General features: G+C 34.3%; 2 protein-coding genes across 8 annotated transcripts in view; one reads left to right on the top strand and one right to left on the bottom strand.

Annotated features, from left to right (window-relative positions):
* Window positions 1-15,970, top strand: part of LOC118197916 (cullin-5-like) — an 88,307-nt gene extending 72,337 nt beyond the window's left edge. For all 4 annotated transcript variants that reach the window (XM_085823841.1, XM_085823838.1, XM_085823840.1 and 1 more), the window contains 2 exons: window positions 7,960-8,083; window positions 15,618-15,970. In XM_085823841.1, the coding sequence (XP_085679967.1) occupies window positions 7,960-8,083; window positions 15,618-15,812 (319 nt within the window). In that variant the 3' untranslated portion in view covers window positions 15,813-15,970. The remainder of the gene's footprint in view (window positions 1-7,959; window positions 8,084-15,617) is intronic.
* The window catches only part of LOC118205980 (uncharacterized), a 106,893-nt gene continuing 99,487 nt past the window's right edge, over window positions 11,901-19,306 (bottom strand). For 2 of the 4 annotated variants that reach the window (XR_015043054.1, XM_085823843.1), the window contains one exon: window positions 11,901-13,134. Coding sequence is in view for 2 of the 4 variants with exons in the window: in XM_085823843.1 (XP_085679969.1) it covers window positions 13,079-13,134 (56 nt within the window). In the remaining 2 variants the exon portion in view is untranslated. Of the gene's footprint in view, window positions 13,135-15,987; window positions 18,310-19,306 lie in introns of those variants that run through there. The other 2 variants (XR_015043053.1, XM_085823842.1) reach the window with 1 other exon arrangement.

Raw genomic sequence — 19,306 nt, 5'->3', positions numbered from 1 at the left:
AGAAAGTAAGGAATCATTCTGGCAGTTACTTTTGCACTGTTCTTGCATATTTTTACTTGCAAGTGATGGGAAAGGCTGCTGATCTAAGCAAATTTGTTATAGGGCAGGTTGTAATGGCCTAGAGACTCAGAACAAGTATCTCTGAAACTGTACGAATTGTAAATTGTTCACACAATCTGCCATTGTTAATAATTATGCAAAGTGGATAAATTATGGTGAAACTAGCAGTAGACACGAAGGTATTGGACATCCATAAGATCATCAAAGTAAAAGAACATCGGAGAATGTCTCCCTTGGTAAAGCAAAATCAGCACCAGATAGTGGCTCAGCTGACAGCCCAAAACAAAGAGGTCCAAGTGCAAGTGTTTTGGAACACACTCTTCAGATAACACTGTTGGATATGAAGACTGTGCAGCAGACATCCCACTTGTGTGTCTCTGTTGACCAAGCATCATTGTCGACTGTGCCCACAGTGGGCTCAGAAACATCGAGAATGGATAAATGGAAGACAGTTGCCTGGTTAGATGAATCATGATTTCTCATTCATCACGTCGATGATCGTGTCAGGGTATGCCATCTTCTAGGTGAACAATTACCTCCCTCAATAGATACACATGCTGGTGGTGGCAGTATAATGCTTTGGGGGGACATTCTCATGGGTGGCTCTGGGACCTTTATTTGTGTTAGAACAGACAATGAAAGCTGTGGACTATCTGAACATAACTACAAATTAGTTGTACCCTTATATGGCATCTGTCTTCCCAACTGGAAATGGAATTTTCCAGCAGGACAATGCCTGTTGCAAGGCTGGAATTGTGTTAGAGTGATTCAAGAAGCATAAGGATGAATTCCAATTAATGCCCTAGCCACCTAACTCACCATATCTTAATCCAATAGAGCACATTTGGGATGACATGGAGTGGAAGCTCAGAGCTCAAAAATCACCATGTCAGAATATCTAGACTTTGCATGACCGCTGCTTAGACATTTGGTACAACCTGCCTTTAGTCATTTACCAAGAACTTGTAGCATCCATGCCAAGGTGAGTTGCAGCTGTTTTGCAGGCCAAAGGTCATGCAGTATGTTATTATATAGGTGGTCATAATATTTTGGCTCTTCAGTGTATATAAACCTTGGCAACAGTCTCACTGTGTTTTGCCATGTAATTTTACTTAAAACCATAACAAATATGAAGCAGTAAATTGTGAACAGATTGTAATTGTAAATTCCGAGTTGGAGAAACTAAAGGTGTGATGGTCTAATTCACTTGCAGTAAATTGATCAAAAATAAAATCTATATATATTGCTCCTTGTGTTAATTTTAGGGGGGCTACTACTTCTTTTATAAAAACAAGTAACAGAATGCTCTTTTCCACATGAATCTCAGTGCAGGTCTTTTCATTTTTTTTTTTTTTTTTTTTTAATTGTGTATGAGGGATCAAGAATGTAGAAACAACACTATTCCATTTCCCCCAAATAGCTCTCATTCTTCATTCTAGTGGAAAGCTATATTCTCGATTGCAAGGGTTCTCAACTCTTTTTGTTCTCATGCACCATTTTCACCATTGTTATAAGATAATCCTTCCCTCCTTTCCAGAACTCAAATTTACACATTTATTTAGAATTAGATAATTTTTAAATCATTTAATAAATTAAACACTGAAAAATGTATGAAATGTTGATAAATACCAAAACATGAATAAAAATAGTTTTTCATTTTCGTGAATTAAAACTAAATACTTAACACCTAAATAAAAAGCTGACTGCAATCCCACCCTAAAAATATGAAATCCTTCCCAGAGAGAATTCTGCCCTGATTGAGAAATCCTTCTCTATTTCAATATCGTGCAAGTGATCATCAAGTTTGAGTAAAAAATTTTGGAACTGAAGTTAGAGAAATTCAAATATTGTCTGCATTATTTAGCATTATTCCAGGGGTGTTTGTGCTCCAGGGAAACCCCGGAATACCGGGGATTGTGAACTTCCGGGGATCGTCGTTCAAAAGGAAGTAGGAATAATAATGAATTATTTATTTTTATCTGGGTAATTTTGTTTGCTTTGAAACCAGAAAACGCAAGGTCAGTGTGTGTGGTGAAAACTTTTCCTTTCTTTCTCCAAAGGCAGTGATAATGCGTGAAAAGGGGGAAAAAACTTCTTTTTTGTTCTTTCCTTATTGCGAGTTATGACTCATTCCCCCGGTTCTCGGACATTCTCTTCTGGATTCTTTTCGGCGTGGTGCAAGGGCACATGGTGCTAGAAAATAAATGTTGCTGGACAAGCATATTGTGTTGTTTGTAACTCACTGCTGAAGTATGGTGGGGAAGGATTCAAGGCTTTCACAAATCATTCTAAAACTGTGACGCACATAAAATATTCAAAGTGCATAATACATTCAATGACTTTAAGTAATTATGCTAATTCAAAAAATACTGATGACTTACTGGAGACTGATGCTCGGCCATTGGATATAGTGACAAGAAAAGCACGCCAAGAGGTATCAATAACTTCGTTTATCGCCGAGAATTCTCTTTCTTTCAATGTAGCTCCCAATTTAATTGAACTCTGCAAACAGTTGAGCCGCGATCAGACGGCACTAAACTCGTTGGAAATGTCCAGGACTACTGCATGTTATAAGATGAAATATGGGCTCACAAAAACTATTAAGGAAAATATCATTAAAACTTTAAAGGAGACTCCATTTTCTCTAAATTTGGATGAAAGTACTAGCAATGCTCAAGAAAGCATACTGGCAATATTGTTGCAGTTTTATGACAACAATCAAAATGAAGTTGTAGTTCATCATTTTGCATCTCTAAAAATGGAATCTTGCAATTCAGAAGCTGTTTTTAAAGCAGTTGTTAATACTATTGAAGATAATAATATTCCATGGGCAAACTTAATTAGTGTATTAATGGACTCATGTAACACCATGCGTGGAAAAAAAAAAGGGTGTTGAAACCAGACTACGATCAAACAAAGCACCCCACTTATTAGATATTGATGGTGACACATGTCACACAGCTAATAACTGTGCAAAAAAATTTTCTTCATGTTTTGATAGATACTTAGAAGATTTGTTTGATGACATCTATTTTGATGTGAAAAACTGCAGTAAAAGAGAAAATTTTTTCAAAATCTGTGAATCCCTTGCCATTAAAAAACTTAAGCCCTTGAAGAGACCAGACCATGGGTGGGTGTACATTTTATGTGTTTGAGAAAGAATCAAAGATCTGTGAGATGCTCTTATTGCATTTTATTTTCACTACTTGGATAAAACTGATAAAGGAGATTATTTTTCTTATGTTGAAACTGTATACAATAAAAGAAATATTTCTGCAGCTCAGAAAAAAATTATAAAAGTTCAATGTTCATTGTTGAAGTTCATTGTTCATTGTTCATTGTTGAAGGGGTGTATTCTTGCTTGCATTCCCAACAACTCACAAAGGATGCTTTAGCTCCGGAAAAAAGAATATTAAATGGGTTATTTGTTATGCAAAACAAAACTTTATTGCATATGGCATTATATTCAGCAGTATTACGAGAGTTCAACACATATATTAAATTATTTGAAACAAAAAAAACCAATGCTTCATTTAATACATTCCAGTATTTATAAATTGATGGCAAAATTTTTCTCTTTTTTTATGAAGCCAGAAAATATAGAGTTCACATATTATAATGATTTATTAAAGGTTGATGTCACAAATCCAGAATTCCATTTACCTAGCAAAGTAATATTTACTGGTGCAGAAGCTTCCACTCTCCTGAAGAAATTATCAAAAAATCATCCAGTAGCAAAAGAATTCCAAATTTCTCTGATGAAGGGTTATACTAATACAGCACAGCATATGAAACAGAAATTACCCCTTAAAAATTCATATCTAATTAGTTTTACAGCATTAGATCCAGAGCTAAGAGGTAAAACCAGTACAATATTAGCTTTTGAAAAATTATCATCTTTTATGTCCCATATTTTTAGTGATAATGAAAAGTCGAAAGTAGAAGCTGAAATAAGGTTATACCAGAGTGATATCGATATCACCAAAGAAATGCTCTACACATCTGATGAAAGTGGAAATCAAGTCAAGTGTACAATTGATAAATATTGGTCTAAAGTTTTTAATTTAAAAGATGATTTCACAAATGATTATAAGTATCCTACATTGGCTAAATTGGTCAAAGCCTGCCTTAGCTGCTTCCATGGCCCATTAGTGGAAAGTGCATTCAACTTAATGGATACACTTGTCACTGACTATAGAACCTCTCTTAAGATTGATTCCCTAGATGCAGTGCAGACTATTAAATATGATTTAATGGCTTCTAAAGAAATCTCTTGTGAAAAATATGGCTCAAAAAATCCAATGACTGATCCAATTCACAAAGATCTCTTACTGAATATGAACAGAAGTTGGAAAACATATCAAGAGGACTTAAAAACATGTATTTCAGATGAGTCACCTATAAAAGTCTCGGAAAAACCTTCTACATTAGCAGAAAAGCAAACTGCTTCTACCTCTGCATGTGCAGTTCTCAAGGAAATTTCTTCAACTATAAATGAGAAAAATACAAAAACAAGTCAACCTTCCTGCAATTATGAAGTTCACCACAAAAGAAAGACAAGCCCACAAACATCAGAAAATAAAAAAAAAGCAGCAGAAATTAGATAATTTTTTTTTAAAGAATTAATTCAGGTAATTTAAAATATTTACATAAAATGTAGTAGTTTATATGTTTGAAAATTTATGGTTATTAATTTTGCAAAAAAAGCAATTCATTGAACTTTTATAATTAGGTCATTCAATACTTCATAATTGTAATTTTTCATTTCTCTCCCCCTTCCTTCTCGAAACTCCAAAATGTCGGTAGTAAGTCCATAAAAGTTTCAGGGGATTTTTTGGGGTCCCACAAACACCCCTGTTATTCAGAAATGTTATTTAACATAATTTTAAACAATTCTTCAGAGAAATTTAAAGGGGAAAAAACAAATTTTACTTCGTTTTGTTGCAGAATATTTGTGCAAGACAGGGTTATAACTTTAAATTGCAATAAAATACAAAAATAGAATGAATAATAATAATAAATACTATTTGCTTTTATTTAATTAATATGTTGATTTTTTGTAAAATTTAAGAGTGAGATTCATTTTGTTCATAAGTATGATATAAAAATGGGAATAAATGTTTCTTTTGTTTACCTAATATATATATGTGTGATCATTTATTATTAACTAAAAAACCCACATTTACCTCAGAGTTCCTTAAATTTTTAAAACTAAAAAATTATTCCATAATGAGAAAAGTTTGGGAAACACTGCTCTATCATAAAAACAGTTTTTTTTTTTTTTAATCAATTTAAATTTACTTCTGTTCAGATAGAATAATGATTATAGTTAGATGAAAATGCATGATTTTTGGTTTGAACCAAATAAATAAGAATATTATTAGAAAGATGTAGAGTAAGAATAACAAGAATTACTTATTATAAATAAATGCCATAATAACAGAAATAGAAACCTCTGTTAATTTAATTTAAATGCATCATTCTATTCAAAAACTATACTTCATTTAAAATTATTTAACCCTTTGCGGCACAGTGTGTCCGGTCTGGACACACCTAAAATTTCCTTCTGTACGCACAGAAAAATTGAATGAAAAAGGATTTATAGATTACTCTGAACCTTCTTTATTTATAGTAGACAAAAGTCCATATATTTTAGCCATGTTTAGTTTTTTAAGACCCTCATTTTTCAAAGAAATCTTCCAGATTTTTTTTTAGGGTATAAAAGGGATAGTGGCTAAAATTAGTGGGGATGCTGTTCCAAAAAAAAAAAAAAAAAAAAAAAAAAAAATTAACCTTTGTTTTAAAATTGTCTGAAAGGAAACAATCATGTATAAAAAGAAAATTTATTTTGAAACAGGAAATCTTACAATAAAATAATTAAGCATTTCTTAATTACTTTAACCAAAATTTGTACAGTTCACTCTTTGTTTATTAATTTAAAAATGAACTCCATTCTTCTTGTTTTACTTTGCACGAAACAGTCAATAATTTTCTCTTTGATCTCTGGATGACAACTGAGGAAATTTTTCTTTATTGAAAGCAATGCAAGTGCATTTAGTCTTTCCGAATTCTAGTGCTTCTTAAAAATGTTTTCATTCTTTTTAATGTTGAAAAGCAGTGTTCTGCCTCTGATGTAGTCATGGGAACTCTTAAGAGAATTTTGATCAATTTCGTAATTCCACTAAGAATATCATCTAGTTTATTTTTGAAGATAAATTTCAGTAGCTCAATTAATTTGCAGTATTCATGGATATCAGACCTATAGTAGAATACCTTTAGTTCAGTTTCAAGCTTTTCTTTGTCCATCATAGGATATGCTTCAGTGGTGACTACTATTTCTTCTGTAGAATGTTCATTCTTAAAACTAGCGAAACATTTCTTGTTTAACAATTAAGCAGCTGCTAAATGTTTAGTGGAAGAATATCTGTGCATTATATCAATACATAGTATAAAGTCACATATTTCCTTAGCTTCTGCCATCAGTGTCTTTGAAAAATTCTCACAGTACTTTGAGTTTCTTAATTCTAAAATATCAGTTTTGAAATTTTTTATATATGTGTTAACTTTTAACACACTAATTTCTCTGGATTGCATTTAGTTGTATATTATTTCAACGTGAGGCATCTGTTAAAAAAGCTCTAACCAAAACTTGAAATTATCATCATTTAGATATTTTTAAATTCCTATTGCTTTTGCAATAGGAACAGTTGTTTCATTTGTTGTTCTGCATTTGATGTTGATTGAATTTCACTAAGGCAATTTTTTAAAAGGTTGCAAATTTTCATGAACTCTGTTTATGGTCTGTATGATGAAGTTCCACCTTGTGGAGGAATACCACACGTGTGGAGTAAAAAGAAATCACTTTTCGAACAACATGCCAGAATTTCGGCATTGCAAGAGTGACAGTGCTCTTCTCTCTGCCCGGTTCGCGTGCTGCTTTCTGTGTGCGCATGCGCAAAACAGCCAAACACCACATCGCTGGAACTGTGAAGCATGCAGTTCCAAAGACTTTCGTCCCTTTTTGACAAAGTGGGGGATGGCTACTGACATAAAGCTTAAGGATTATGTATTGTAAAAGTGTAAAGAAAGAATTAAAGACTAAAGGGCACACTATATTAAATATTAAAAATAATAATAAGTGGAAATTGGGGGTGCTGCAGTTCCACAGTGCTTATTATGAGCCGCCACTGAAAAGAAATTGTTTGAAAAGAAATGTTATTTTTCTGGCTGTATGCTAATCTCCTTATTCTATATTAGTTTTAATTTTTTACCTTGAAATCTTGCCTAAAATCAAACGGTGAATCCTAGGTGTGCCCAAATCGGACACACTGATAATGTAGAACAACTGAGAGTTTGTATTCTTTGTTTCTCCACATTTCATCGGTCAGTTCATTGACAACAATGCTCGTTTCAGCACTCTTTTCAAAGCTCTATTCAATCAGTGTGCCCATTTTGGGCACACCCACAGAATTAAACGATAAGTGCTATCTTCACAAAATTTTACTTGTGTGCTCCTCCAGGCCTAATTAGACTGCCTACCTTATATATATATATATATATATATATATAACAAAACTCCAAATTTAAAAGGTAGCGTGCCGGAAGGGCTTAAATGCCTAGTTGCAGATCTTGAAATTTCAGAATTTTTGTATGTGGCTCTGGCTCTTGCTAAGTTTTTTGTTTGTATGTTGAATCCTTGTTTTACTGCATATTTTTATTATTTTTTATATATACTAGAATTATTGGCAACTTAATATGCTACAGTACAAAGCGGAAAATTAGTTTTTTTAATATATCCTTAAAATGTGCTCTGTCAGCAGATGTACTTTAAAATAGCTGATTATCTGATTATATATGTTAGTGTTTTATACTGTAAGTTACAAGTAATATATTTTGCAGAAAGAATAACAAACCTCAGACAAGAGGCAAGATTAATTTAATAGGAAGACTTCAGTTGTCAACTGAAAAAAGTAAGCAAGAAGACAATGAATGCATAGTACATCTGCGAATACTTAGAACTCAGGTTAGTACAGTTTTCATTTGCAAGTATCTTATAATTTTATATTAAACTATTGAATCTGAGATCAGGGTAATATTTATAGATTTTTTGGTTACTATTATTTTCTACAGATAGTGTTTGCAGAGTTTTAAAAGATTGTGGGGTCGTTTAATTAGGGTTTAAAATAAAAAAAATATTTTTTTAAGGTGTTTAAGCTGACGACCCCTTTTCTGGAATGTAAAGACTATTTCTATTATGAAGAGCTTTTAATAAAATTTCCTGGTTTATTGATTTCCAATCTTTTCCCACTAATCTCCAGAGTCCATCTATCATGGTGTGTTTTCACTTAGAAATTGCACTTTTCAAAAGGACAAAAGCACAATATTCCATAAGGGTAATGTTCTGAATACACTGAGATTGGTGGAATACACTGGAAAAGAATATATGCAATCCTGTATCAGTTTTTATTTTTTCAAGGTATGCAATGGTACTTTTCAAAGTATAACTTGTTGCTTCATCTTGATGAAGTTTTTACTCTTTGGAAGCCCAGTGGCTTCCAAAGTGGATAAACAAATCAGATTACTTTTGTGAATATCAGCCATAAAATTTTCCCTTGAAAGTCCAACGATTTGATTTTAGCATTTTTTTAAAATCTTCTTATTTTTAATTTTCTGCTGTATGAGACCATGAAACCAATGCGACAATCATAATCCTCTTAATGAAATTTTCTTTGCATCAATGGAACCAGATCTGTAAATTTTTTTTTCTTTTTTTTTAATAATAAATATATAATTTTTTATTGAAGACATTTAAGTACAGGGTTATCCAAATTAAACTTCCCCAACTCAGAGGCCTGTGCACAGTGTTGTATGCGTCATAATGTGATGAAATTTTAAAAACAGACACTTCAGATCATGCGCTCGAGATTTATTACAGAAAAAAAAAATTAGTACAAGAAGTTGTTGATAGATGGTGCTGTAACACTAGTAATGTGCATATTGCAGCAACATGATTTGCAGAAATAAAGCTTCTGCGCAACGCATCCAAAAGACGAGCCCTACAAAAGTAGAAGACAGGCCTTGCACAGGCAGTTGTTTCCAGCTCGCTGATGCACAATGGCGACTTTGAAAGACAAAGCTTTGTTAGTGAAACTTTTCTACTAGAATGATGAGAACTGTGCTGCGATAAGAGCATTCCATCGGTTGAAGATCTTACGCCGAGGACCAATGACACCACGTGCTCTACGAGACATGATAAAGAAGTTCGAAAGAACGGGACAGCTGTGAATTTTACCAGGTAGAGGACGACAGGTAGTGGAATCTGCACGCGTAGAAGACGTTGCTTTGGCGGTCGTGGACCCCACTAGCCAATCGCCACATGGTGTTGTCAGTGTGCCAACTGTTTCTCGTGCTGTTGATATGCCCTATACGACCGTCTGGTGTGTGATGCGTCGAATCCTCGATTATTTTCCTTACAAAATTCATAGTCGTCATCAGCTGTCCGACGGGGATCCTGTAGTTCGGGAAACATTTGCGTTGCAGTTCCTTGCCAGAATGGAAGTCGATGCTGCTTGGCCGTGGAACATCCTTTGGACAGATGAGGCCCATTTTCACCTGAATGGTCGAGTGAATACGAACTGCTGCATTTGGGCAAGTGAAAACCCACGCGCAATCCATCAAATGACCTTGAACCCTCCAAAGCGTATTGCATGGTGCGGTTTCACTGCAACATTCATCATTGGGCCTTATTTTTTTGAAGAGATGACTCCAACAGGGTTCAAAACCTGCTCTGTCACAGGAAAACGGTATGAGGACATGTTGACAATGTTTGTGATCCCTGAACTGCAACAACGTGGCCGCCTCCAGGACACGATATTTATGCAGGATGGTGCACCTCCCCATATTCTTCGTGGTGTTCAACAGGTGTTACGGGCAACTTTTACCGATGCACGTGTGATCAGCCGCTGTTTCCCTACAGCTTGCTTTGCCAAGTGGGCTTCCCCGCTCGCCTAATCTCACGCCATGCGACTTTTGGTTATGGGGATTTTTAAAGGATCGGATCTACCGAGAACACCCAGGAACCTTGGCACACCTGAAACACGCAATTATTTGACATGTTCGAGGAATTAATGTGGACTTACTGCGTTCTGCTGTGGAACACACTGCTTTGCGAATGGAAAGAGTTCTGGAGAACCACGGCACACATATAAAACATGTATAGAATATCTTGTTTATCTGCAGCGCCACCTATCGGCAACTTCTTGTACTAATTTTTTTGTTTAATAAATCTCGAGCGCATGATCTGAAGTGTCTGTTTTTAAAATTTCATCACATTATGACACATACAACACTCTGCACAGGCCTCTGAGTTGGGGAAGTTTAATTTGGATAACCCTGTATACCTGTACTTCATCAAGAGTCACAATATATTTCCATTTATCTCTTGCTAAATAGTTTTCATACAGAGTTCTACAAATTGTTCTGTGTAGAGCCACATGTTTTGCCAAAAGCTGGTGAACAATGTTTTTTAGCTTTTTTAAGTTGTAAATCTTGGTTTATTATTTTATTTATTGTTGCCACCAGATGTATTTAAAGACTTTGCAATTGATTTCTGGGTCAGTGAATTTTCTTGCCAATGATTTAATTTTAGAAACAGTAATTACTTTTTTCAGGTGAGCATTTATAGCCTTCTTTCCCTGTTGAAGTAATGGTGGACAGTTTTCCCCTTTCTAATAATGATGTTTATTTTGTACTTAAAAAATTTAATACCTTGCATTTCACTATGTTTTTGAAGTATGAATAGGAATATTTCCTTTTGGAAAGCACAAAAACTTATCCTTCATTCCACAGCTTTTTTGCAAGCAACATTTTGAAAGAAGAATAAATTTAAAAGTAACAGACGATATTCTGCATTTTAAATAATAAGCTGGTGCTAGAAATTTTTATTTTAGAATATTAGCTCTTTTTTTATTTCTTTATCAAAATCATTCTGAAGATGTGTAAATACCTCTGCAATATATAGGTTTTCACAATTTTTGGTTGTATATAATTAGAAATCATGAGGCTACTTATGCAGGGTGAGCCAAAGGTTCATTAAAACTTAAAAAATTTCTAAAAACAAAAAAATTATGATAAAGACTTGCAGTTTGCAAGAAAGGACTCACAAAGAAGTCTGATTTTTTTAGCAGCAAAAAGATTTTAGTTTAAAATGTCACCGGTAAAGGGGGCTGACATGTGAGAGACCCAGCAGAATTATGCAAATTAATCTCTTAATAAAAAACTGTGATACACGAGGATTTCTCATTCGCTTCCAAAATATTATTATTACCCAATCGAGTGTTGTTGGTAAAGTTGTTCTATTTGAATGGATAATCAGCAACTGTTGTGTTGTGAAACTTGTGTCCCAGCAAAAGTACTGAAGACAAAGAATGGCACCATACCTTGTTCTGGAACACTGACGGTTCGAAGAAACTGGCTCTTTGGATGATTGGCCATGAAGTGGAAGTCCCTGTGAAGGGCCAATTACTGCAGTGGAAACCACTATAAATGATACAGCAGAGGAATTGTCGATGGGGGATAGCAGGACTTGCATAGCTTGAAGGATATTGGATGTGCCTCACTCATTGATTTGATGTATTCTCCATGGGATATTGCATCTCTATTCCTATTAATTTCAATCACTGCATGAGTTACAACTGGGAGACACAGCTATGATTCATTTGCCAAGTGGGCTATGGCAAAAATTGAAAGCGACCGTAGTGATTGTTCCACATTTTATGGATGGACGAGAAACATTTCATACTACATGGGGGATGTCAACACCCAGAACACTTGTATATGGGCAATGTCGAATCCTCATGAGTACACAATGAAGTCCCTGCATCCAGCCAAGTTGACAGTCTGGTGTGGCTTCACTTCATCTTTCATTCATCATGCCTCTTCCAAAAAGAATAGTCTTTTTGGAAGAGGCATGTCCCATATCTGGCTGGAAACATGCACAGTAGTTGCTCAGCATTATCTAACTCTTTTGTGTGAAAGTCGTTCCCACATTAAATCAAAGAGGTGTGTTATCTGTAATAAGCTTTATGCTGGATGGTGCATTGCCAGTCTAGTAAAACGATTCCCATTGAGTACCTTTGGTGAAAACAGAGTGATCAGTTTAGGTGACAAGATCCCATGGCTTCCATGATCACACGACCTCACTCTGGTCAACATCTGGTAGTGGGGCTATGAAATCATTTGTGTTCTATTCATTCCCTTTAACACTGTTTGAACTCAAAGATTCTATCTGTTGTAAGGTTTTTGCAATTCATTCCAATATGTTGCATTCAGCTGTAACAGGAGTTGCAAATCGCCTTAGTTGTGTCATACAATGTTCTGGAGGTCAAGTTGAACAATTGTTATTAAAAGAATAAATGAATGGAGTGTCTGTTGGCTTGTTCATTATGTTTCGGGTCATCAGCACTCTCTACTGGTGACATTTAAAACTAACAATTGTTTTTGCTGCTAAAAAAGTACGACTTCCTTGTCAGCCCTTTCTAGCAAACTGCACTTCTTTAACATACTGTCTTCCTTTTTTATGAATTTTAAAAGTTTTAACAAACTTTTGGCTGACCTGCTACATGCCAGCACTTATGTATTAATGGAACCACCATGGTGCAGTCTGGCGACATTTTATAGATGAAAAGATATGAGTTACTTGTTGCTTTTTATGACTTTTTAAAAACAATTATCAGACTATCAATGTTTACCATAAATTGGTAGATGTTATCAACATATAAACAAAACACACATTTTAGCAATTTAAAAAACAGATTTTAATTATTAAATAAGGATTACGTAGTGCATTAAAAAGATCAAACATTTTCATTTTTGTGAAATTTATACGTAATTTTCTGTGATGTTGTTCTTTGTGCTTTTGTTCCATGTGGACAGCAACCTAATTTTTCTTTAAGAAATTCCAAAGAATTGCACAAACTTGGCATCATGTGTAATATTGGCAGTACACACTGACTATCTATCAAATGCTTGTCATGTTTGTTCCTTTTAGGGACCATGTGGCAAAATCTTGCTTTCCTGCAAAAATTTTGACACAATTTTTTCCGTTTTTCTTAACTACAAGTACACTGGTTATCATAAATTAAGGAAAAAATCACAAAAATCACAATTACTAAAAAAGTTACATGTAGAATTTTATGAAACTTATCCACAATAAACAACACGTAGTAAGGTATCAAATAACATAAAAAGAAATTAGCAGACAATTATGGTAGTATAGAAATTAGCACATGTATAAAATGAAAAAATCGAAAATGTCAGTGCTATAGTAAAAGTACCTTCAGTATGGAATATAATCACCTCTAGAAGCAATACAGCACATTCAGCGATGTGTGATGCTTTCAATTATGCGGTCTATCAGTTCCAAAGGAAGCGAGAGCCATTGCTCTTGCAAAGCAGTTGCAAGCATGGCAAGGGTCTAAGGGGGTGGATTGAGAGCAGCTAGACGTCTCCCTAAAGCATCCAAAACGTGCTCGATAGGATTCAAGTCCAGGGATCGAGCTGGCCACTCCATGCACATAATTGTTTCCTGTTGAAGATAATCATATACAATACGAGGCCTGTGTGGTCTTGTATTGTCGTCCTGTAACAGAAAGCATCACCTATTGCTCCGGCATATGGGCGCACATAAGCATCAAGGATATCATCTCTATAAACATGAGTATTCATGGTTCCCCTTGGAAAAACATGGAGGTCTGTGCGTCTACCTAAAGAGATGCCACCCCAAACATAGACACTGCCTCTTCTGTATGCATCTCTTTCACGGATGTTTGACGGATGATAACGGGTTCCAGGTTCTCTCATATGAAATAACGTCTACTATTGCATTCTAGACAAAACCTGAACTCATCCATAAAGAAAACAGCCCTCCATTGCTCAGGCGTCCAGTGGACATGTTGTCGTGCCCACTGCAAATGGTTCCTCCTATGGCGTGACTTGAGCGACACGCAAATGGTTGTTCACCTCACATACAGACCACCTTCGTGAAGCCTTCTAGGCACAGTTGACATTGACACCAACCTTACGTTAGCTGCAGCAAGGAAGGATCTAAGAAGAGTCGGAGTAGCGGTTCTATTCCTGAGTGCACATAATGTCAAATATCTGTCATCAGCGCTCGTCATAGCAGTTGGCCGTCCTTGGCTGAACCTCCTAGGTGCCGAATCTGTGATTTGAAATTGCCTCCAAAGTCTATGAACCACAAAAGGACTCACATTTAGATATCTGGCCACTTCTGTTTGACTTTTGTCCTGCCTCTAGTCTCCCAATGGCTTTCTATCATAGTTCTGTAGGCAAATGATGCCTGGAGATCATTGTTACAAATTGGCTATCTCAGATTTCAGATGTCACTAATCTATAAATGATGATCTATATAATCACAGTGAAATATGTGGTCTTGCTCTCAAACATGGACTTTTATGCTCCTCGCAGATGACGTATTCCGAGTGCAGCACCACTAATTTGCATATTGGAGTTTTACTCAGCTACTCTTACTTGGCAACATATTCAAATTTTACGCGGTTTGGCTTATTTTTGAGGGTGTTATCGCTATTTTTGTGATTTTTCCTTAATTTATGATAACCAGTGTCTATATCTTAAAACTGACTTCAAGGCAAAAAAATATTACTGTTTGTCTACAAAAGCATTGTCAATTCGAATACAATAAAAAAACTACATGAATGGCGATGATGCTTGACTGAAGAATAGTTATGAATATGGTTGCCTGAAGAATAATTATGTGCATGGTTGGCCAGCGTCTAGCCCTTTCTGGAAAAATTTGTCATTTTCTTCTAAGGTGTTTGTGATAATACTCAAGTACCCATGTGCCATTTCTGCATTAAAAATTTTACTGCTGTTTTAAATTCTGAATATCTTCTTCTGCAGTTGCCCTTTATTTTATTTTAAATAAGATATTGCTAAGAATTATCTTAGTTAAAAAAATTAACTTTCTCTCTTTAGGGTATGTAATTTAAACTGTTATTATAATAAAGTAGGCGTGCACACCCATTTTAGCAGAAGGGCCACTCACAGAAATGACTTGGTTGCCGAGGGCCAATAGCATATGCAAAAAATTTAGGGGGGCATTGCAAGAAGTTGCTTAATTTGCAATTCAGACATGTACCATATCAAATTTAAAACAATTTGGAGATCATTATATATGTAAGTAAGGAGGAAGGGGGTTCCCTTTCCCCTTGCAATGGCTACTGGGGCCAACACACCCAGTTCAGCTTGGAAAAAAAAAATACAGTTTATGTTTGCATATGATAATCTATAAATATTTTACTAAAACTGTGTAAAAGTTAGCTGTAGCTAAATACATTAGTGTGATGTTTGAGACTGAATTTTATAAATAATTTTTCATATATTTGGTTGACAGCTAGTTGCTAATATTCTTGATTGATTGCTGGCCACAGGATATGCATTCCTATAATAAAGCAACAATCCATCTATTCTGTATTCTTTTATTTAAGCATTTCATTGTAACATTTTTTTGTCTTTCACAGGAAGCAATAGTGAAAATATTGAAAATGAGGAAAAGAGTGACAAATGCACAGTTACAAACTGAACTTGTAGAAATTTTGAAAAACTTATTTTTGCCATCCAGAAAAATGATGAAAGAGCAGATAGAATGGCTTATTGAGCACAAGTATATGAAACGAGATGATGATGACATAAGAGTTTTCCACTACATGGCATGATTTTATGCATAGATTTTATATGGACAATTTTGTCAATTTTGAAAGTCATTCACTTTGAATGGAATAATTTGTATTTTGTAAATAAGTGTTTTTTTTTTTTTTTTCATTATTTTACATATTTTTAATGTGTTTTTAAATAAAAAATTTTCAAATTCGGAGTAATTAATAACCTCTGTTATAAAAATGTCTATTAATTATTGAAATTTTATTAAAAATGCAAAATGAGTTTCACATCTGTGAAAAGGTCATTATAATAATATGAAACACACATTTCTAGATAATTTTTGCCGTCTGAGCAGGTAATATTACATAAAAGAAAAAATATCCGTAATAAAGATTATTGCTTTGCATTCTGCCTTTAATCTCTTTAAGTTTCTTAATGCTGCACAATGTCAAAAATTTTAGCATCGAAGCATAAATGGCATAAATAGCATAATAAATTTTAGCATAAATGGCAGTTTCACAGGGCAGGGCCTACACTATGCATTTTGCCATTGAAGGGTATACCATTGAAGGGGCATTTTGCCATTGAAACAGATACCAAACAGCAGTTTGGGGGGACTAAAGGCCTTCAAAACTGCTGTTTGGTATCTGTTTAAATTCTAAAAGGTTTCGCCCTTAAGTTCTACTGTCCAGTGACTCTCCCAAATTTTAAAAAGTTCTGCAGTCTCTATAATTTTTGCTGCTTGGTACTCTTTTAAATTCTAAAATTGTAACTGCTCGTAAATTATGACACATGCTGGAGGAGGGCAGAGGAGGTTGCATCTTTCTAGCTCACCTAAGCAATAAGTGAAGCTCTAATGTTGCCCTGCCTACATGTCATCTTACTAGATTTAAACTGATGATCTAGAGTCTGAAATCACCAAATTCTTGATGATTCTGGATCTTGGAAATTTTGCTGTGTTAGAGACTGTGTTGTGTGTATAGAGAAAAATGCAAAAACAAAATTGTTGTATATTTGCGGATTAAGAAAGCTGTGAATTATCTATAAACATGTAGTAAGTAACACTCTGATAACAGAATAAAATTTAGGAAAAAATTAAACTTAATTTTTAAGTATTTTGAATAATGATTTAAAAATAAACAGTTTCTATGTGTGAATGAAAAAAAGAATTTTAAATTAATGAGTGCTATAAATGCTTATAAATTAGTAACGCAAAAGCAGTTATAACAGGAATAGCAAATATATAACATTAGGTGGCCAAACTTCAGGGTAGTAGAAGCCACAAGATAGGATTTAGGAAGCTTCGAGAGCCACAATAAAGTATTTATATACCAAGAATGAAAATTCTTTATTTGCATCATTTTAAAAGATTTCGGGAAAAGAAGTGTTTGAAGTAAATTAATCAGAGTTTCGCATTTTTGGGGTAATTAATGTAGTTGCATATAAACATACCTGCCAGCTGTGCAGTAATTTTTACGAAAATGCGTTTGTCTTTACGATTTTACGATCGTAATCCATTTTTTACGATTTTTTTCCTTTTTCAAGTGTTTTTAGTGATTTTTGTCGAAATTTTAGAATTTTTCGCCAATTCAGCGATTTTCGCCAATTGCATTGTGTTTTACCGCCAACTACCGACTACTTCGAATCCAGTAACCTGCGGTTTCTCCCAACTTGCCGCTAAACCAGCCAATCCCATGCACTGAACTTGTAGAATTACTCAGCTCGGATTCGGCGAGCGTGGATTGTCGCATTCTGTTTTTTTCTGTTTTTTGCACGTGCTACAAATTTTCTTAATACGTCGTTGTTACGAAATGAGTTCAAAAAAACCGTATTCTCAATATTTTCGGCTGACTACAAAGCCGAATTTCCAACAATTAAAGAATCCTTCAAAGGAAATAACTGCATTTTGCAACGTGTGCGTGTGTGACTTCATAATAAGTCACGGTGGAAGAAGCGACATTGTGAAGCATGTTAAGTCTAAAAAGCATGAAGTTAATGCTTCGGCTTCGACAACGTCAAAGTGGATGATTTTTTTTTTATTATTATTTTTTTATATTTTTTTTTCAAATTCGGCTACGAATTCGGATGCCGATGTCATTTTGGCAGAGTGATTGTTTACTGCATTCCTCATCGAACACAACGTGCCGCTAAGCGCTGCGCCGGTCAACTTTTCAGACGGATGTTTCCCGACTCCAAGATTGCTCAGAAATATCAAACCAGGGAACTTGTAAATTCTTTGAAAGATCATGAGAAAAAATAATTTTTTCAATGTGTCAGAAAGTACTTTTCCTCAGCCTGTGATTACATTGTAAGGAAGTTTCCTTTGCAAAATGAAGTTCTTTTAAATGCTGAAGTGGCAAATTTGAAACAAATTGAAAATTCATCTTTTGAAAAGATTCGTTTTTTTATTGATAAATTTCCATTTTTGTTAACAATTAAAGAAAATGAATGCCATAATGATGCTTTAGATGAACTACAGAACCAATTTTCTGCTGCACAGTTTGAAGACTTTGCCAGTTCTGGAGAAGATAGACTTGATGTCCTCGTTGGTACCTTAAAAAGAATAAAAAGAGCTGATGGAACACCAAAATATGATAGACTAGCAAGAGCTTTATGTGCTATTCTCGTAATTTCACACAGTAATGCTGAGTGCGAGAGAGTCTTCAGTGTTGTGAAGAAAAACAAAACTATGTTTCGTTCTTCAATTTCACCAAAAACTCTAGAAAACATTTTAATTGCTAAATGTTATGAGGAAACTAATTGTTTCCAAAGAATTTTTGGCTAAAGCCAAAAAATGCTCTCTAAATTCATTGCAAATTTTTTTTGTGTAACATTAAGTTCTTGTTTTATGTTTCCTAATAAATTTTTTAGTTACTACTTAATTGAGATTTACTAATGTAAGTACAATTTTCTTTTTTCTATTCGTATATTTTTTTTTTTTTTTTTTTTTTAAATATCAAAGCATGATATTAATTCTTCGTGTTCTTCTGGATTTTTATCTTTAGAGGTTGGCAGGTATGATATAAATATAAATAAGAGCTTTTATTTCTCTTGCTGTATACTCAGAAAAATTTGTTTCTTTGATGTTGAAATTTAAAATTAAATGCAACTGAGCATTCTGTTTTCAGGCAGAAAACCAAACATTTACTTCTGGTTTCCTTTCCTCCTTCTCCCTTTTATAATTGTTGATTGGTTTTAGTCGATGTATACCAAACTCAAAGAATTCTAATGGTGTTTGCGAGTACAACAATGTAAGAAAAAAGCATTAATTTAAAAAATAAATCCATTGCTCTTTATCAACTCCTTCACAATAAGATATGTGAAACGAGACAGGGTATGCTATACACATTGTTATTCGAGAAAGATTTGTTTGAATTTGCAAAGCACATGAGGTCTATCTGCCTAAGAAGAAGAATGCCTTCCTCTAACACTTTCAAAAGAAAGAAGCTCATACATATGTTTTTCAAGAATCAAAGAATTAATTTTCAGGATTTTACATAAAAATACATACAAATTAATTTAAGAACTAGCATTCTGGGATTAAAGCCTA

The sequence above is a fragment of the Stegodyphus dumicola genome, chromosome 9 (genome assembly GCF_044657685.1).
Source record: "Stegodyphus dumicola isolate Sdum_Otavi_A_Nest chromosome 9, ASM4465768v1".
NCBI lineage: Eukaryota > Metazoa > Arthropoda > Arachnida > Araneae > Eresidae > Stegodyphus > Stegodyphus dumicola.
This window is presented reverse-complemented; position numbering and strand designations above follow the sequence as displayed.